Raw genomic sequence first — 22,640 nt, forward strand, 5'->3', positions numbered from 1 at the left:
ATTTACAAATATTTGCCCACATATTTTAGTATTTTAAAGACAGATTCCTAGAATTGGAATTACTGAGCAAAAAAAAAAATAATAAGTCAAGATTGTTAGTACATGTTGCTATATAGCTTTCCAAAACTATTACTGTGTTCATTATGATCCACCTGACCATACATAGCATAATAAAACTTCCTCACAATTCATTTTTACCTATATACAATGGGTTCTTCATTTCTTTATTTTTTATTGAAGTATAATTGCTTTGCAATATTATATAAAGCAATTATATAAGCTGTGTAGTTTCTGCTGTACAATGAAGTGAATCAGGTATATGCATGCATATATACCTTCCCTCTGAACCTCCTTCCCACCCATCATGTTAAAATATATATTCATAAGAATTTTATATATACACAATGTGCTTTATTTTTTATATTTCTCAGGATTTAAAAAAATTCTTCATATAATTTTGTGTGGTAAACTACATTTTCTCTTTTGTTGCTTTGATTTATTTTCTCATGTAGAAAAACATATATTTTCAGATGATTTTAAAGTTATTTATCTGAGTATCTCATTAATTAGTTGGTGCTTTATTTATTATCTTTGTTTCTGACAGTTTTCTCAGCATAAATTTTCTTTGTTTTGTACTTCATATTACTCCTTTGGCTGAGATAATGTTTTCTTTCCTCTCCTGAGATATGTAATTGTTTGCCTCATCTGTAATTAGTTAGCATTTTGTCATTTCTTCTAAACATGTGTGTTAGTACTTTTCCTTGTGAGCAGATTCAGTGGGACAGGTTTTTTAATTCTCCATGGAATTTGAAATAATGATTTTCAAAATGTATACCAAAAACTTTCTCAGGTAGAAACAAAATAAACACTTTCAGCTGGGTGTAAAATATTAGTTATATATGAAGTCAAGCTCATTTAAGGTTAAGAAATGATTTATCCACTAAAAAACATTTGGCATCATAGAATCTATTAAAATTCTATTTACACTCTCTTCCTGGCATTTGCTAACAATATAACCATGGATGTTGGGGAATAAGGAAAAAAATGATACAGTTTTTCATCACAGAACAATTTAAAAAGGAAAAAAATTTCTCTGATTATACATAATTTTTACTTAATTTTAGACAAATATGTCTTGAGCAAAGAGCATAATTGGCAATTTTCTAAAGGCCTGTCTGGTGATAATGAGAAAACACACTGTACGTTATATACAGTCTTAGCACAATGTGGAGTCTCTATCAAAAAATAAGGTTGCTTAAAAAAAAATTCTTCCTGATTTATAAAAGATATTAGAACATTCTCTAACACCATGCATAAAAATAAATTAAAGTAAACTAAAGACGTATATACAAGACCAGAAACCATACAACTCCTAGAGGAAAAAATAGGCAGAAAAATCTTTGACTTAAACATAGCAATATAGTTTTGGATCTGTCTCCTAAGCAAAGGGAATAAAAGTAAAAACAAATGGGTTCTAATTAAACAAAATATTTTTCACAGAAAAGGAAACAAAATTATCAACAAAACCAAAAGACAACCTACTGAATAGAAGAAACTATTTGCAAATGATATGACCAATAAGGGTAGTTAATATATATCTGACATATATAAGTGTTAGTTCTCAGTCATGTCCGACCCTTTGTAACCCCATGGACTGTAGCCTGCCAGCCTCCTTTATCCATGGAAATCTCCAGGCAAGAATACTGGAGTAGGTTGCCATTCCCTTCTCTAGGGATTCCTGACCCAGGTATTAAACCCATGTCTCCAATGTTGCAGGTAGATTCTTTACCTGCTGAGCCATCAGGGTTCCTTAAATAGTGCATTCAATTCAAAATCAGGAAAATAAATAACCCAAATAAAAACTGGGCAGAAGAACTTAACAGACATTTTTCCGAAGAGGAAATGCAGATGACCAACAACAAATATATGAAAAGGTGCTCAACATCACTAATCATCTTGGAAATGCAAATCAAAACTACAGTGAGATACCAACTCATACCTGTCAGAACTTCTATCATCAAAAAGAACACAAATAACAAATGTTGGTGAGGATGTGGAGAAAAGAGAATTCTTGTGCACTTTGGTGGGAATGTAAATTGGTACAGCTACTGTGGAAAAGGTATGGAGATTTCTCAAAAAAAAAAAAGAACTACCATAGAACCAGCAATGGCACCCCACTCCAGTACTCTTCCCTGGAAAATGCATGGATGGAGGAGGCTGGTAGGGTGCAGTCCATGGGGTCGCAAAGAGTGGGACACGACTGAGCGACTTCCCTTTCACTTTTCACTTTCATGCATTGGAGAAGGAAATGGCAACCCACTCCAGTATTCTTGTCTGGAGAATCCCAGGAACGGGGGAGCCTGGTGGGCTGCTGTCTATGGGGTTGCACAGAGTCAGACACGACTGAAGTGACTTAGCAGCAGCAGCAGCAGAACCAGCAATTCTGCTCCTTGGTATAAAAAAAAAAAAAAAAAAAGACCAAAAAAACAAAACAGAAAACACTAATTCAAAAAGATAAATGCACCCCAGTGTTCACAGAAGCATTATGTACAATTGTCAAGACATGGAAGCAATCTAACTACTCATCACAGATAAATAGATAAATAAGAGATTATATATATAAATACATATATAATTATTATATACATATGTATATATATATATTTACATACTCTCTCTCACACACACACAGACACACACACAAACATGCAGGGACTGAACCTGTGTCTCCTGCTTTGGCAGGCTGGTGTTTTACCACTGAGCTACCAGGGAAGCACCAATGTAATTGGTGGGCTGCATATTTCTCTGTTAACTAGTGCATCTAGTCTTTCTAAATAATTTGCAAACTCAGGTTTCTCAAGGCTACATGGAACATGAATAGTGGGCACTGAGTTTTTTCAACATAGCAGTTTTCTTACGAAGTATTACAGGTAGACAGTTTTTGCCTTCATTTACTTCACCCCTTCCAATGTTAGGGCTTCCCAATGGCTCAGTGGTAAAGAATCCACCTCAATTGCTGGAGACACTGGTTCAATCCCTGGATCAGGAAGATAGCCTAGAGAAGGAAAAGGGAACCCACTCCAATATTCTTGCCTGGAAAAGGCCATGGACCGAGGAGCCTGGTGGGCTACAGTCCATAGAGTCACAAGAAAGTTGGACATGACTTAGTGACTAAACAACAATAGTAACACAATGCAAAGAACTCCTCAGTTGATGACTTTTCTAAAACTGTCTACCAGTTAACATAAGTCTTAAATTTCACCACTTGAGAACTATAGCATTAATATGAGAACAAGAAATCAATAAGTATATAATGATCTTACAGAAAGGGCTGAATAATCTAAACATAGATTTTTTTCCATCACTGATTTTTATTTTTGTTTAAAACAAAGTCTAAACATAATTAAAGAGTTAAGAGACAGGTGATACTTTTGATTTTTAAAATACAATTTGAATCAATGAATCTACTCTAATATAACTGTGATACCATTCAATTAAGGGCCATTGTTTTGCAAGGATAAAAAAGTCATTCAGAGATGACTTTGAACTCAAATCAATGCATTATAATTATGTTTAGTACACATGCATGCTACTTGCTAAATCGCTTCAGTTGTGTCTAACTCTGTGACAGTTATGAAGCAAAATAATACCTATAAATACACTGAGACACTGAAAAATATCATTAGTTATGAAATTTGGCATGTAATGATTCTTTGTGTGACTCAGACAAAAACAATTAACATCTTCAAAGACAGACATTAAGTTTGGGTCCTTTCTAGGATCAATTTTTGCTTTTCAAGAAGCAAATGACACATTTACCACAGGTGTAAAGATTGTTGGTCAACATCATCATTATCATTGCTTTCCTAAAGGGAGGAAAATAAATCTTAGTTCCTAGGAAAGTTAGGGGTCATTGCTGCCATGGAGACCAAGGTGTATGTACCAAGTGTCATCAAAGAGAGAAAGATAAAAGCTGCTACACATTATGTGAAGTTGCTCAGTTGTGTCCAACTCTTTGCAACCCCATGGACTGTAGCCTACCAGGCTCCTCAGTCCATGGGATTTTCCAGGCAAGAATGCTGGAGTGGGTTGCCATTTCCTTCTCCAGGGGATCTTCCCGACACAGGGATCAAACTTGGGGATCCTGCATTGTAGGCAGATGCTTTACCATCTGAGCTACCAGGGAAGCAAATGCTATGCTTTAGGTGTTTAAATATCTATTAAAAAAAAAAAAAGTCTTCAGTGATCTAACTTAGACTTTTAGATTTAGATAAATTTTGGAGTGCAAATCCATTCAGATATCTTTTCAGTTCAGTTCAGTTCAGTTCAGTTCAGTTCAGTCACTCAGTCATGTCCGACTCTTTGCGACCCCATGAATCACAGCACGCCAGGCCTCCCTGTCCATCACCAACTCCCTGAGTTCACTCAGACTCATGTCCATCGAGTCGGTGATGCCATCCAGCCATCTCATCCTCTGTCATCCCCTTCTCCTCCTGCCCCCAATCCCTCCCAGCATTAAAGTCTTTTCCAATGAGTCAACTCTTAGCATGAGGTGGCCACAGTACTGGAGTTTCAGCTTTAGCATCATTCCTTCCAAAGAAATCCCAGGGCTGATCTCCTTCAGAATGGACTGGTTGGATCTCCTTGCAGTCCAAGGGACTCTCAAGAATCTTCTCCAACACCACAGTTCAATAGCATCAATTCTTTGGCGCTCAGCCTTCTTCACAGTCCAACTCTCACATCCATACATGACCACAGGGAAAACCATAGCCTTGACTAGATGGACCTTTGTTGGCAAAGTAATGTCTCTGCTTTTTAATATGCTATCTAGGTTGGCCATAACTTTCCTTCCAAGGAGTAAGCGTCTTTTAATTTCATGGCTGCAGTCATCATCTGCAGTGATTTTGGAGCCCAGAAAAATAAAGTCTGACACTGTTTCCACTGTTTCCGCTGTTTCCCCACCTATTTGTCATGAAGTGATGGGACCGGATGCCATGATCTTCGTTTTCTGAATGTTGAGCTTTAAGCCAACTTTTTTACTCTCCTCTTTCACTTTCATCAAGAGGTTTTTTAGTTCCTCTTCACTTTCTGCCATAAGGGTGGTGTCATCTGCATATCTGAAGTCATTGATATTTCTCCTGGCAATCTGGATTCCAGCTTGTGTTTCTTCCAGTCCAGCATTTATCATGATGTACTCTGCATATAAGTTAAATAAGCAGGGTGACAATATACAGCCTTGACGTATTCCTTTTCCTATTTGGAACCAGTCTGTTGGTCCATGTCCAGTTCTAACTGTTGCTTCCTGACCTGCATACAGATTTCTCAAGAGGCAGGTCAGGTGGTCTGGTATGCCCATCTCTTTCAGAATTTTCCACAGTTGATTGTGATCCACACAGTCAAAGGCTTTGGCATAGTCAATAAAGCAGAAATAGATGTTTTTTCTGGAACTCTCTTGCTTTTTCCATGATCCAGCGGATGTTGGCAATTTGATCTCTGGTTCCTCTGCCTTTCCTAAAACCAGCTTGAACATCAGGAAGTTCACGATTCACATATTGCTGAAGCCTGGCTTGGAGAATTTTGAGCATTATTTTACTAGCATGTGAGATGAATGCAATGGTGCGGTAGTTTGAGCATTCTTTGGCATTGCCTTTCTTTGGGATTTGAATCAGATGGGGTTAATGATTCTTCTGACAAGACAAAGTTCAACAGTAAAATTTTATACAGACATTACCATTCTTTCTTTAAAAATATATATATTCTACAAAAAATTTCTTCAAATGCACTTTGAAACATGTTCTCTTCCTGGAACATATATATTTGTAAACTCAGACAGGCATAGTCTCACTACTAATTCTTACTCTTTCCATATATTATCAAAATATTTCAGTTTTTATAAGAAGTCTATGGATTGTTGATAGCAGTTTCTCTACATGTGGGTAAAAATGCAAGTAGTGAATATTCAGAAAGCACAGATTTTAGAAGCTGAATCTTTTTTTGATAGCAAAATACAACTTTTACAGGTTTGCAAATATGGGTCATCTTGATTTATGTTATTTATATAAATTCTTAGTTTTGTAGAAACTGGCAAACATATATTCCATAAGATGGCTCTTGATAGCCACTTTTCTCTCTCAAGATTGTCCCTAAGGGGGCTGATTTTATTCTAAAAGCATGCTGAGGCTTAGTTTGATCTTTGTGTTTTTTCTATTTAATATAATATTAATAAAACAGCCACATTTCAATAAGGATTTATTAGGCCTTTCCACTGAGAAGACAGAACATTCTATTCTCTAAGTTCTATTTTAATATATTAAATATCACATTTAGGAGACTATCAGAAAAATAACCAGAATAGAGAGGGCAAGAGAGGTACATAATTATGATTTTAGTTTAACATTTCTATTTAGATGAAAATAAAAAAATCCATTTAAATAACCAATAAAATATAATAGCAAGAGATTGATTTTTTTTTTCTTGGAAAGCTCATGATATACATAGTTGTCACAAAGAACATTCAGTAAGAAAATTCAATCAGGTGGTAGAATAAAGCAATTTTATTATTGTACTTATTATTGTACACAGTTTCTTGGAAGGAATTCTTTTTAAAGTCTAAGTGTTTTTTTAATGGCCTTTAGATAGCTCATTTTGCAATGGAAATGAACCATTATCATGTACTGTCATCAACTCAGTTCAAACCTATTTTGTGTAAAACCCTCCTAACTGTTTCTGCTTTAAACAGAATCTTTTTGATGTCATATTCTAAGAACCACCTGAATATTTCTTAATATCTATTGCCATTAGTCATGTTTTTGTTCCATCTGAAACTGGTCTTTCCTAAAATATAGCTAAGTCTCAGAATACAAGATAAGTAAAGTCAAACCATTTCCAACCGTAAATTATATCATAGTTACATATCCTTTAAAAAATCTATTAATTTTATTGTCAGTTATGAATAAATTTGTATATCTCCAATGTAGTGCCCAGGTGAAGGGTCTCCTGGTTATAATTATAGCAAAGGATGGGGAGGGAAGTAGATGGATTCTAAACGTATTTTGAAAGTGAAATATACAACCAGATCTTTGAACAATGATTCAAGCTGAGAAAATCATTTATTGTAACTTTCCTTTTTGTACTGTTATTAATCTCAGTTGAGTTCAGTCACTAAGTTGTGTCCAGCTCTTTGCAACCCCATGGACTGCAGCATTCCAGGCTCCTCTGTCCTCTATTATCTCCTGGAATTTGGTCAAATTCATGTCTATTTAGTTGGTGGTGCTATCTAACCATTTCATCCTCTGCTGCCCTCTTCTCCTTTTGACTTCAATCTTTCCCAGCATCAGGATCTTTTCCAGTGAGTCAGCTCTTCGCATCAGGTGGCCACAGTAGTGGAGCCTCAGCTGCAACATGTCCTACCAATGAATATTCAGGGTTGATTTATTCAGGATTGACTGGTTTGATCTCTTTGCTATCAAAGGGACTCTCAAGAGTCTTTTCCATCACCCAGTCCCAAAGCATCAATTCTTTAGCACTTACCCTCCTTTATGGTCCAGCTTTCACATCCATACAACACTACGGGAAAAACCATAGCTTTGACTATATGGAACTTTGGAGGCAAAGTGATGTCTTTGCTTTTTAATATACTATGTAGATTTGTTATTGCTTTCCTTTGAAGAAGCAAGCATCTTTTAATTTCATGGCTGCAGTCACTGTCTGCAATGATTTTGGAGTTCAAGAGAGTAAAATCTATCACTGCTTTCACTTTTTCCTTCTATTCACCATGAAGTGATGGGATCAGATGCCATGATCAATACCAGGCTCTTAAAGAAATTGTCCTAGCATTGCCTGAGGGAAACAAAGTCATTTACTGTCTTATATCCTTAATCTTCCTCCTCTGTTTCAGAGAAAGGACTGCCATGTCCCAAGGGATTTTTTTTGGACAGATGTGGTTGGATGTGTATGCAGTATTCTTGACCTTTCTTATATCTGACCAGGTCCATCTCTGAATGACTACAGGAAGGAAGAAATTAGCACCTCCCCTCCGGAAGCTGACCAGATCCAGGAAATGTTTGACTTTACCTCCTCCCCTTTCAGTATAAAAGAATTCTGATCTAACTCCTGGCTTTTTGAATAAAGACATTTTTTCTCGCCCCAATTAAACCAATAATAATAATAATAATAATAATAGATGTGACTGCTTGTTTATGCAGTACAGGTGACCCTTCTTAGACCGTGACTAACTGGGGTGGGTTCTTATCAAGGTCCCTGACGAGACAAAGGAGAAGGAATTCACTTTGATCTATGATTCCTAGATAAGAGGAAAGCTGTATCCAGAGTAGCATTTTAACCCCAAGTTCAGTTCCATGAATATGTCCTACTTCTCTGTTTGTCAGAAGTATACCCGTTCCTTCCTCCACAGGAAGCTCCACAGTCACAAATATCAGAGAAGTATGTATTATACTGCCATGAACTGTTTTAATCCTAAGATTAACATTTGAGAAAACAATTCAAAATATATCTGTTTAATATACATACAGACAAGAGGTTTTTATTTTAACATATATGACTGTCCAATCCTTTTTATAATTTTATGAATTCATTTATTATTGGCAGGCTTTCTTCACCAGAGTACAACCACTGTAAAGGCATAAAATAGATGTTTATCGAATATTTGTTAGGGAATTAAATGAATGAATAAAGTCAAAGATGACAAGAATCAAAAAAGAAAGTAGCATGAGCAGATAGGATTGAGGATAGTTAAAATTCCTAGCCTTACTCATATTAATGTAGTATTTTTAGGTTCTTTTAGAGACCACGATATCTTTTTCTTCAGCCAGTACAAGAAGGAAGTCCATTTCTCTCAGCCTTTTTTGAGATGGGGAATTGGGCATAGTGAAGTTGGGTGGAAGGATGACATTCATACACTTGTGATAGAACTGGAATTGTAATTTAAGTCTCCTGAATCACCATTTATGAACCCTTCAAACTGTGAACTCTATCAGTTTAGGAACTCTGTCTTTTCATCTATGAATTGGTAACTATACTATTTAGGAAAATACAAAGGTAAAATCAACAAGACTTATGAGCCTTCAGGAGGCAAATATTGCTATTACCCATGATATAGCTGGAGACACTGCATTTTAGAGGGAATAAGAAACCTGTTTGTAAATACTAAATGGTGGAACAAACATTTGAGTCCAATTCTGTTCGAATTTAGTCCTTGATCTATTAATCAGTCTTCTAAATTAAAAAATGAATATATTTCACTGGTTTCTCTGGTGGCTCAGATGGTAAAGAATCTGCCTGCAATGAAGAAAACCTGGGTTCAATCCCTGGGCTGGGAAGATCCCCTGGAGAAGAATGGCTACCCACTCCACTAGTCTTGCCTGGAGAATTCCATGTACAGAGGAGACTGGCAGGCTACAGTCCTTGGGGTCACAAAGAGTCACACACAGCTGAGCAATTTTCACTTTTCATTCCTATAATTTCAAAGTCAAGTCTGCCATAATGGCATTTCCAAAATATTTCCACTATTTGGAAAATAGTGACTAAACTAAAATACTGACTAATCTAAATTCCACTTCCCTCTTTTAGCTGATGACTTCATGTACTAATTTTAAAAGTTTCTGAAACTGTGTGATGTGAACTCTTAGTTCCTTTTCCCTATAGCTTAACTTCACCCACTCTCAGGACTTTATCTGTCTTCTCAGGAGATTTGTGCCAATTTCATTCTAAAGTAAATTTCCTTTCCTAATTTTTTTTTCTCCAGTGTTTGATTTCTAGTTCTATAACTAGCTCCTTCCACTTTTGCCATATAGGCACCACCATTATCCCTTAAAAACAGAGTCCCGATAGTCTGCTCTTCTTTAAACTAACACTGATGAAGGTTCAGTTAATACCATCTGTCACTGTGTACTCTAAATTATACTCTCAGAAGAGTTTCATGGCTTCATAGTAAAGTTATTCCAAACTATATCTTCCCAAGCAACCCTCTTTGAATTCACAATGTATACATTGAAAATATGATTGCAAATATCTTGACAAGGTGTTCATGGTATGACACAAATCAGCATTTTAGCTCTATTTCCCACTTCTACAGTATGTGAGAGAATGTGTGTGTGTATATAATATGTGTGTGTGTGTATATATATATATATATATATATATATATATATATATATATATGGCTCATGCTTGGTCGTGTCCAACTCTTTGTGACCCCATACACTGTGGTCCTCCAGGCTCCTCTGTCCAGATTTACGAGGCAAGAATACTGGAGTGGGTTGCCATTCCCTTCTCCAGGGGATCTTCCCCACCCAGGGATTGAACTCAGGTCTCCTGCATTGCAGGCAGATTCTTTACCACTGAGCCACCTGGGAAGCCCTATGCACATATATATATAAATCAAATAAAATATTAAGTGTATATAAATTATCAAGTGAATATATATGCATATGTGTGCTCAGTTGTATCTGACTCTTTGTAGCCCCATGGACTGTAGCCCATCAGTTTTCTCTGTCTATGGAATTTTCTGGGAAAGAATACTGGAGTGGGTTGCCATGCTCTCCTCCAGAGGATCTTCCCAACCCAGCGATCGAACTCAGGTCTTCCACACTGCAGGCAGATTCTTTACCATTTGAGCCACCAGGAATCCCAAGAATGCTGGTGTTGGTAGCCTATTCCTTCTCCAGGGGATCTTCCCAACCCAGGAATCAAACTGGGGTCTCTTGCATTGCAGGTTGATTCTTTACCAGCTGAGCAACCAGGTAAGACTGTGTACATATACATACATGTGTATATATATATATATATATATATATGATCAAATGAAACATTATGCATGTCTTTCCTATATTATTACATCTTTTTGAAATTATTCAATTTCTACTAATCTATAAATTCTCCGTTCTAAGATAATTCTAAGAATCTTGTGTGCTATGATATACTTAATTATACTCTTATCAGAAATATTCTTTTATTACTCTTTTGAAGCTTGAAACAGATTTTCCACTGTATTTACTTACAAATGTTTGTTACCTGATCATTCTATATAAAGAGCCTCTTGAGCCTCTTAAGGATAAGGACTACATGTAATTAATTTATCAAAACAAATTTTCAAATTTCAGATAAGAACACAAAATACCAATGAAATGTCAAGGCAACATGTATAACTCACATTATTATACTCTGCTTACCAATAGGATAGATCATAACATATACCTGGTAACTATTACATTCAGGGTATTTCTATAATTTACATTTAAGCCTAAAGAAACCTCTAATATTTTCTTTGAGTCTAAAATAGGACTGGGTCTGTGGTAACATGAAGAGCATCACCATTTTTATGTTAATGTGTTGAAATATAACTAATGCTTGAGGCTCATCCTAGTGACCTGAGTACTTCCAAAGAATAAGGTAATAGCATTCCCAGTAAATACTGAGATTAGTCCATATGAGCTGACTGCACTTCACTGTTATCAATTCCAGCCTTGGGTATCAACTGATGTTCTCAACCTTGGAAGCAAGGTAATTAGGAAGTGATAGTCTCACGAATATTTTAGTTTCAGTTTATTATAAGATTCCTGATTTTGCATGGTCTTGACAAAGGATACGACCAAACTCTCAATGAAAAGAGGTAATACTCCTATTAATTTTACTCATCAATTCATCATGATATACTTGTCTTGGTGACATTAAAAATATGTGTTTTCTCTCTCCTACATCATTTAATCAACATTTATATATATATTGTTTAATTTCAGGCTAAAAGACCCCTTCTGTTGATTCAATTTCCTTCTTTAGTTTCCATCTATGAGTGATGTTCCATGTTCAATTGTTAGATGAAATATAACAATATCTTTAAAGTAGTATTATCTCAAACTTTTTTCCTAAAGTTCTTATCAAAATATCTATTTTAATTCATAGCTTTCAATAAATCCATCAAAAAATATCTAAAATACATATATTAAAAAATATAAGTGAACTTCTATTAAAATGTTCTAAAAGTAGAACACACACACCCAAACTCTGTACATCACCTCAGTTGTATAAATAAAATCAAGGAAGACAGAGTCAGTGTAATGTGTAGCATTCATGTTCATATCTAATTTACTTGTGCACATTAATTCAGACATTTCTCTTGAATATGACCCAGCAGTGGAAACATGTTTTAGTATTTAATCGTTTTATATGGTCTGCTCTAAGTGGGAAAGTCTACTATGCAGGCACATGTAATTATAAGCTACATATTCAAAGACTCATACTATACCAAATATCTTCTAATTATATCTTATAGCTAATTAGGATTATATTAATACATTAGTATACCTTACATTAAATTAAGATTACATACATTATATGCAGAGAATCAGAAAAACCTGATGAGAAAATAAAAACATAAAATATCTTAAAAGACATCTTTATCCTTGAGTTCTAATTGCCAATTATTATGTCCAATATAATGAATTGAGAACAAATTTCTTAGAGTTACTCAATAAATTTAAAAGTCAATGAAATGTGACTACAACAGGAAATATTTATTTCTTCATTAGGATATGTTTATTTAATAATTAAAGTAAATAAACTGAATGTTTCAAGTACCTTTTCCAGACCTTCTTCCTTGAGGCTGATCACATCCAAATCAAAATCTGTTCGCAAACCATTGGTTTTGTTGAAAGTTATTCTTCCTGTGAGGCCTTCCCAATGTGCCTGTGAGGAAAACCAACAAACAAACAAAAACCATAGATTATTAAATATGTAAAGGATGAGAAGATAAACCTTTTTTTGTACAAGGAAAAAGAAACACTATTTTTGTTACTTCTCATAAATTTACATTGCTGCCCATTTTTAATATTTATCATTTTATTATCTTCTGAACCTTGAAGGATGTTTCTTCCAAATATGCTATCCAAGTCTCAGGAAAAATTTATTGTAAATTTTTCATTTTAAATACTGCGTTTGCCAGGTATAAACTTCCTTTATGAGAAACTTGTGGCTTATATTGTAAACAGCAAAGCTCTTCCAGCAAAGTGAGAACTTGAAATAGTAAATATCTCACTGGGGATTACAACTGCTGCTGCTGCTGCTAAATCGCCTCAGTCGTGTCCGACTCTGTGCGACCCCATAGACGACAGCCCACCAGGCTCCGCCATCCCTGGGATTCTCCAGGCAAGAACACTGGAGTGGGTTGCCATTTTCTTCTCCAATGCATGAAAATGAAAAGTGAAAGTGAGGTCGCTCAGTCGTGTCCGACTCTTCGTGACCCCATGGACTGTAGCCTATCAGGCTTTTCCGTCCATGGGATTTTCCAGGCAAGAGTACTGGAGTAGGATGCCATCGCCTTCTCCGGGGGATTACAACTAGAAATACTATTACAAAATACTCCTCCTAACATCAAACTAATACAAAATAAATATTTTATTACAATTAAAGAAACTGAATCTAGAAAACATTTTGTTATATTACTTCAATCATACACTTTATACTTAGAATAATCAACATTGCTTTATTTTACCCTGTGTGATACTGGGAGAAATGTATCGAAATTACTGCACATCAATGTACACTTCCTATAGGAGCATCTTTTCAGGTAGAAAGAGGTGAGAATATCTAGATACACAATGGATTATCCCTCAAGAGTGTGCAAATATCTAGGCTTTTTAATACAAAAAGATTTCTCATTCTGCTGGCTATATAGTCCAAATTAGATGTTATATATGTCATTTGCAAACCGCTTGGAAAAATAGTTACATGTGAAATTTTTAAATAATGTAACATATACTCATAATTATGTTTGAATATATATTGAGACTCAAAAGAGGTAAAACCCAGTAAAGGGTAACATTTCAATAAGTATTACAAATGGATATAATTATTACTACATTCCTTAGGCTCCATGTGTTCCTTGGATACTTATATGTAGAAATTCTAAAACCATTTTAGGCTAATAAATTATAAGTAAATTTTTAAAAAAACTATAATACATATCTCAGTGCATATTGCAAAAGGGCATCCTTGAGGTTACCATGTGTCAACAGTTGTCCAGTAAGGAAAGAAAACATTTTTTAACTTAATTTTTTCCAAAGAAAATAATTGTGGGCAGTGAACAAAAATCTATAGAGTATAAAAATAAGAAATGGGATCAAGAAGTACAGAAGAAGTTGCGAATAGTCAAAGAAATCTGGGTTAAAGAAAGCACAGGGAAATGTACATCAATGAAATTGTGCAACTAATAAAACCAATCACAAATTAAATTCTGAACTTTCCAGCAACCAAAGCAAAGAAGAAAATATGAAGAAAATACAAGATACAAGACCCGTAATTTAAGACACATCAATTACTCAGGAGAAACAGCTTTTCCCAGTACTGAAACCTGACAGAAATCTCTCTTTTTGGTCTTCATAAGAGAGACCCTATGTGATTTAGTGGACAAGATCCTCAATAACACCCTCCAATGAATACAATAGCGAATTCAGTTTCTTACAGGGCTGTTTGACACATGTCTCAATTGTCAAGTGCTTCATTCAGAAAAAGCTCTTCTTCAACTAGCCAAACCAGTGTGCTATGTTAGCAATCTTCTGAGACTTAGTTTTACACCAGAAGTAAATGCAGAATGTGGAGTAATAAGAGAACAATATACTGTTACAGGAATATCATTCCACCTACTCAGAGTTCAGTAATAATTAGACAAGGAACTCACGAATATTCTTTGCCAAGGTCCTGATGATTCTTAATTATGATTCTGTGTGCACTTTTATTTTCATGATAAATAATTTATTCTATGATGAGCTGATGATTTCCTTTAAGCAATAAATGAAAAATCTTCTATATGGTAATAACAGTTGTGACTTTTTATAGTGAAGATTAAATATTCATAGTTAACCTTTCATATAAAAACTCATAAGTCAAATACACTTTAATAAAAAATAAAAAACTGCTGTATCAAATAAAAAATATCCTTAGCTGACAAAGGTATTTCCTTCATGAGAAGATGAATAGGAAGAATATGTATGTGAAGTAAATGTGTGAGTTTGCATGTTTGTGTATGATATTTAAAAATTCTCCCTTTTTATCCTTACTATAAGCAGTGGTCGTGTATGGATGTGAGAGTTGGACTGTGAAGAAAGCTGAGTGCTGAAGAATTGATGCTTTTGAACTGTGGTGTTGGCAAAGACTCTTGAGAGTCCCTTGGACTGCAAGGAGATCCAACCAGTCCATTCCAAAGGAGATTAGCTCTGGGTGTTCTTTGGAAGGAATGATGCTAAAGCTGAAACTCCAGTACTTTGGCCACCTCATGTGAAGAGTTGACTCATTGGAAAAGACTCTGATGCTGGGAGAGATTGGGGGCAGGAGGAGAAGGGGACAACAGAGGATGAGATGGCTAGATGGCATCACGGACTCGATGGACGTGAGTTTGAGTGAACTCCCGGAGTTGGTGATGGACAGGGAGGTCTGGCGTGCTGTGATTCATGGGGTCGCAAAGAGTCGGACATGACTGAGCGACAGAACTGAACTGAATTAATGAGCATACTTGGTCTTAAACTGTAATAGATATAATTAGAAATGATACATTGCCATAAAAATGGTTATACTATGCAACATGAAGTAAACTTTGCACTTTTATGACTATATATTTTGTTTTATGTTAATGCTAATACAATTAAAATAACTAGATGTTATACTCAGCAACCATAGCTCTAAAAAGTAATTCTTGAAAATGTACAAATTGAGTGTAATTTAGTGTCGTGCAAAGGGCATTCAAGTTAAAAATTCATTGCATATTTTATGATCTATGTTACAGATATTCTTTAAATATCTATTTTTCCACATAAATGAAAAATAACACAATCAGATATGACTGAGCAACACAACAACATACATAAAGATTCCTAAAGGTGAGGGGCAAACATGTCATAAATCATATGATTCTCATCTGTTCACACAATCGTAGATGTTTTGTAGAAATTCATTTATTTATCATGTAATTTTTCCCTTTCTTCCATATTATTTAGTAATAATGCTAATTTTGCTTGTATGGGAAAAATAAGAAAGCTTAATTAAAAGATACAAGTAAAAGATTACCTGAGAGGGAAACTGCAATAATCTCAATTCATTCAACTTGAGGACAAGCGAGACAGAGCAGAGGCACTTCTCCTGACTCACCTCTTTAATTAAGCTCATGAAGCGGGTCCCAAAGCGCCAGGGTTTGTGTCGATTGCACTGTAGGGAGCTGACTGTCATCTGGGGAAACTGCTGGACACCCACAGACACCACGTGCACAGCGTCATACATGAGAGCAGCATCAGTCTTAAAATGAGAGAAAAGGAAAAGTGGCGTCAATACAACATGGGAAACCCATGATAGCAGGTTTGTAAGTAGAGATAAAGAACCAGTGAGAGAAATAAATATCCAGTTTTTCTTCATGTAAGGGAGAAAACAATATTTCCACATGCTGTGGTTCTCTTAAAGAAGCTACTGTGATCAAATCCCTTCATGGGCTCCATTAGCACATCTGACATACCCTCCCTTTCCTGAAGTGATAACATAATTTCATATCATCCCACTGTCTCTGCTTAAGTAGGAAATGTGTGCAGACATGCATTATTTCATTTTTTGTCCCACCCTTTGTCTCTAGCTTACTCTGTTCCTCTATACACATGTGTGTGTGTGCACATACACAAGGAATGCAAATATGAGCATTTTAATGGTTCCTTAAATTACATATTGTGTATAAAAGTAAATGAGTAAATAATTTCCTTTCATAGAAAGAAAGAGATTTGAAGAGATTTACCTAAAAAGCTTAAAGATAAACCCTAATTTTTCTTGCAATTCAGCTTTTCAAAAGGTTCAGTCTCAGAAATGATGATACAGTTTTGAATCTCAATACATGTGTTAATCCCTTTTCAAGAAACTAAGCTTAATCCCCTGTACTGTTTTCTTTTCCCCAAATTTCCATATGAATAAAAGTTCATTTTGGCTTCTCAAGCAAAATGAATATGAATTCTACTGTGTTTGCACCTGCTCAAATGACTGGCCACATTAGAGGTGAATGATAAAAAATAAACTGTTTATAAGTCATAACAAACCAGAGGCTCAGGAACTGTCAAATGCTCTGTTAAATGGACCCTCACATTGTGTTTGACGGATCTATGCCAGGCTCACTACCTACAGAAGAGAGCCACGCTGACAATGAGGGTAGCAATGAACTTTGGGCCATCTGCTTGGCATGCTTTGGAATAAAAGCATATATTTCCTCTTCTCATTCACACAATTAGTGAGCTGTGAAATGAATTCCAAAATGAATAGGAACCCTGTAGATTATAGCGTTTGCCACAATACAATACGAAATGAGTACACACAGTAGCTTTCATGCAAATGGATCCTCAGGAACTTAACCACATAAAATGGAAGGCGGCTAAAGAGCCCAGTGCGATGACAGAACATAATAATAATACCATTTTATAGTTCATAAATCTTTGGGGAATATAGCTCAGATTCATAACCTTCGTTTGGTAAATACCAGCTGACTACTTTCGCACATTGATGGCTGCAGAGTGAAAACTAGAGGAGTGGTGTTGATACAGGCACATATCATGAGCCTGAGGATCAGGCTGATATTTATCTTTGGCCTGAGTTAACACTCAGAGGACATATCTCATACACCACACTGGTGGTTATAAAAAAAGTTAACAAGATATGAAAGATATGTTTGATTTTAAAATAAAATGAATTTTTTAAAAGTCACAATCAACAAATGTATAGAGATATGAACACTTTAAGAGACTACTAGAGAGAAGATAAAGGGCAATTTTGCAAGTTGCACCACAAGGGAATTTTTTAAATATCCATGTTCTTTTTAGCTCAGCAATTTCTCTTTCTGGAATTTGCCCTGAGAAAATAAAAGATAAGAACAAAAGCTACACACAGTATTTGTTTTAATAAATAACAAACAGTATAAATCAATAAATGTTCACAATAAGGAAATGGAAAATCACAATGATACTTTATATAACCATTAAAAATCATGTTTTAAAAAATAATCATTTAGATGAGAAACTGCATGTGATATAAAGCTAAGTGTGAAAACAGATTATACAGAACTGTATTTCCAGCATTTGTGTATTTAACATATATGCTATTTAACTTATTTCTCACAATAATAATTTAACAAAAATACTGATATTGTATCCATTTTGCAAATAATGAAACTAAGGCTGAGAGATGTTATGTAACTAACAAAGTCATACAACTAAGAAGTGGAGAGGCCCAGATTCAAACAGCCTCATTGGTCATAGAAAGTATTCTTCAGCATCACACTGGGCATATTATGTGAATAACAATAAACGAAATTAAAGTGAAGAAAATACACTAAAATGATACTACTGATTACTCTTGGGAGATAGCAGTGAGTAAAATTTATATTTTTCTCCTTTTTCTTTATTTTTTACAGTTTGTTTTTTTTTTTTTTTTTAAGATAGAGGTTTACTAAATACCATTGGAATTATTTCCAAGATGAAATTTTGTCATACAATAGCTAAAAGAACACAATCTATGATGATCCTGCTATCCTGCTGGGACTTACTGCCTTATATGATCTTAAGTAAGTGAAGCCACTCAGTCGTGTCCGACTCTTTGCAACCCCGTGGACGGTAGCCTACCAGGTTTCTCCGTCCATGGGATTCTCCAGGCAAGAATACTGGAGTGGGTTGCCATTTCCTTCTCCAGGGGATCTTCCCGACCCAGGGATCAAACCCGAGTCTCCCGCATTGGAGGCAGACGCTTTAACCTTTGAGCCACCAGGGAAGATATATGATCTTATGTGACCTATATGAAAATTCTAGAATAGTAACCTTATCTATTAATGATAACACTAGGAAAGAATTTTACCTAATTAAAAATTTGAAAATGATTTTTGGTACATAATTTCAGCTTCTGGATCACAGTGTATACTAGATGACAATAAAACCATTTAAGACCTGTGATTTTAAATGTAATTACAAAAAGGAAACAATATTTATTAAGCTATAAGGTAAAGATAAGTATTAGAGAAAAATCATAGTTAAAAAGTTGCTGTTTAAATATTTTCTTGAATTTCCAGTTTAAAGTATGTTGATTTATTATAAAGTAATAAACAGAACTTCTGAAACTACTTTCTATATTTTCATCTGCTTAGGGTGCTTTTTTCATCCTACTTTTAAACTAGTTGCTTTATGTGATAATATGGAATTGTTTTCCATTTAGACTTGTTATCCTGTCAGACTTAACTTTACTATCTTCTTCACAAAACTGTACATATGTAAATTCTTTCAACTTTGAAAAATTTTGAGAAAGCTCCAGCTTATCAAAAATGTTTTTCTTATTTTCACAAGAATGCATATACTTGACAATTTGCCTTAATTTAGTAACATTAGTAATGTTCACTCAGTATTTACTTTGTGTGAGGCACTTGCCCTAAATCATTGCCTTTAATTCTTATGACCATCATGCAGTTGGAAATTCACTGATGAATTTAATTCCTGTATAAAATAGGAAGTTAACGTAGAGGACAGTTAAACAACTGGTTTGAAAATCATAGCATGTAGAGATGGAGCTGGATTTAAATCTAAAAATACTACCCAGAGGTTACATCCTTCTCTCTAGTTTTTGTTCAGTGTTCAACTTTGAATAAAGGAAAACAATTTAAATTTTCAAAATATAAGAAACATCAATAAGTACTTGAATACATTAATATATATATAATTTTTGATAAACAGTAAATATTTACATAATGAAAATTCACTATAAAGTAAGGAAAATAGATTGTGGAGAACTGGTAAATATAAATTCACAAAAAATAAATACAATAATGTATGAGATTGAGTCAATAATAGGTTAGTTAGAAGGTTAGTATTAACCAGGAACGAGGTTGTGAAAGAAGTAGATTTGTTCTATACAGTTGCTGCTCAGTAGATTTTCACTAGGCAAAGGTCCAAGACTATCTTTTAAGATTATGCTGAAGAGGCATCTCTACTTCCAACTCTAAACTGTAGAGTTTTATTGAGCTGTTCTGGCTAAGGCTTCCACTCTCTCATGTTGACTCTATAATCCTTTGCTTTGACTCTTCTCTAGAGGGAAAATACGAGGAAAGATAGGAGGAGCAGAAGAGAAGAGGAGAAAAATGGAGGAGATACACGGGTTCATTACTTTGTCAATATTTTAATAATGTTACTAACAAGCTACATTGCACACTTACTCTATGCCACACAACTGTGTCAATTTCTTCACACGTACTTCGTGTAGACCCTATATTTTAGTTGATACTACTTTTATCAGAGAAGAGAAAACTGAAGATTAGCAAGTTTGAAGTAATCCTCTCAAGGTCTCATCACCTTGAGAAAAGAAACTCAGCCAAAACTTAGCTCTTAGAACGACCCTCCAAACTATCATAACAAGATTGGCAGAAATAAGACTCAGACAAAAGATTTTAAAAACAAGATTCAGACACAGTCTAATTCTTGAAACCACTGTCCTAATTACCATAACCAATTACCTCCCTTAAACCAAATTCCCACTGAAACTATGACAGGCAATAGAAGGGAAAGGGACAGCCGTGGATCTCATCTTTCTGGAGATCCTGCTGAAACCAGAAATTTATGTCCCATAAAGCACGTCTCTGAGCTGAGATTCAAACAAAAGTTTGTTTGTCTTCCAGGTCAATTTTTTTTTTTTCCTTACACATCACAGCTACCTCGAAAAAAATCTTCAGCTACATAAACATAAATGTGAATTAACCAAATCAATTAAAATAGAGTATGTGTACAATCTGGTTATTAAAATCCATAGGAGAGGGTTAGAAAAAGTTGTAGTTATTTAGATCTTAAACTGCTAAGACAAAAGCTAGGCAGAGAGAAAAAAAAAAAATCAGCAAGGAAGACAAAACAGTTTATCCTATTTTCTCTCTTTCAGGTATAATTACTTATATATAAATAGATCATACTTATTGTGTGGAAAGTTAGAATATCTGTTCACCCTGGGAATATAGCCCAGAAGGAAGTGCAGTCTAGGTACGTACAGTCAGATCCAAGTGCAGCCCTCCCTATTTCACTGCTAGGTCAAGCATCTGTCAATAGCTATACAAGCCCTCTTGAGGTCCTATCTCAGATTAGACTGGAGTTGGAACTTTTTCTTTCCAAAATAAATTAGTTAACCTACAAAGCATGTCCATCATCCAGAAACTTGTTTTGCAAACCTTTAAAACTGTGCAATATAGTCCTACACATTTCAGTAAAACAACAGTGATCTTTTTAAATGAATGGCTTGAAAAGATCACAAGTGCCTTCTCATATATTATAAATATGCATTAACCATCTCCCTAACTTATTGCTGGGTTTATCTTATACCCAGTCTAATTACTTTTAGGCATGGAGTGTGTAACGGAGATGCAGGTGGAAGAGTGATGAATGCTAATTTCTATGGTTGAGCTATTGCCACAGAAATTGGTTTAGTCACCCTGTACTTTTTTCATCTATTTCAAGTAGCCTCATGTCTGATGAGACTGTAAAGCATCGAAGGAACAGTGAGATGTACATATGCCTACATTTCTTTTATGCTTGGAAAAAGTCCAGTGCATATTTTTAAATAATTGAAAACTCAGACAGATTAGATGCTTTCAAAATGATAATTACCATTGCTAAATACTTTTGATTTAGGATATGTGATTGAAACATTTCAAATAATAAAAACAGGAATATTAATGGATTCTGTGAAAAGCTAAAATATTTCTATGTACTTAAATTTCATTTACAGAAGACTCTGATACAAAGTGCTAATTACCAAGCATGTCCATGGGAAGTGCATATGTTATTTCAGTTTCTGATCACTATAATCATCATCATTAAACATTTTCTTTGTAAAGTTGTGGGATAGATGTTCTAGAGTTATAAAAAATTAAAACAAAGCTTTTATTTGCATGAGGGATGAAGCAATTAGTTAGAAATGAGCAGTTTTGAACTACACAGGATCATAGAAGCAAACATCACTGTATTAAATCTCTTCAATACACTAAATACACTAAAGACTTCTTTTCACAAAAGCTACCAAAGGTATTTACCTTTCTTCCCAATTGGGAGTCAGCCTTTTGGAATGCTCTGTCCCCTAGGATATAACGCTTTTGGGCATTCCATTGAGTTTTGCCTGGGAGAAGTTGTAAAACAGCATTTTTCAATTTATTTTCTGTATTATGCCAGCAGATTTACATTTATGACAATGTCTTTCTGCTTAAGCACTTTTTACATAGTTGGGCTCTTGATCTGGGCTCCAAACACACCCAATATTGCATTTAAAAATTTACATTTAAATGTAACTAAAGAGAGATGTGATACATGATATATATAAAGTATATATATATATATATGTATGTTACATATATAATATGTGACTAATATTAAGAGTATCACCATATCCTGATTGTAGTGATGCTTATATGAGCGTATACTTAGGTCAAAACCTATCAAGTTATACAGCTTAAATATGGCAACTACAATACATCAATTTTACTCTAATACAGCTATTAAGAAACTGATCATGCATTTTTCTGGGAAGATTGTTTGTAGATTTCATTTTATTCTATAGATATCTAGAATTCTCACAAATGAAGGATCACTGATCTG

At 34.8% G+C, this 22,640-nt stretch overlaps 1 protein-coding gene across 2 annotated transcripts in view; it reads right to left on the reverse strand.

Moving 5' to 3' along the window:
- The window catches only part of GRIK2 (glutamate ionotropic receptor kainate type subunit 2), a 723,766-nt gene that overhangs the window by 251,427 nt on the left and 449,699 nt on the right, over positions 1-22,640 (reverse strand). For both annotated transcript variants that reach the window (XM_068985543.1, XM_068985544.1), the window contains exons 7-8: positions 16,156-16,299; positions 12,595-12,702 (exon numbers count right to left, since the gene is read on the reverse strand). In XM_068985543.1, the coding sequence (XP_068841644.1) occupies positions 12,595-12,702; positions 16,156-16,299 (252 nt within the window). The remainder of the gene's footprint in view (positions 1-12,594; positions 12,703-16,155; positions 16,300-22,640) is intronic.

The sequence above is a fragment of the Capricornis sumatraensis genome, chromosome 13 (genome assembly GCF_032405125.1).
Source record: "Capricornis sumatraensis isolate serow.1 chromosome 13, serow.2, whole genome shotgun sequence".
NCBI classification, from domain to species: domain Eukaryota; kingdom Metazoa; phylum Chordata; class Mammalia; order Artiodactyla; family Bovidae; genus Capricornis; species Capricornis sumatraensis.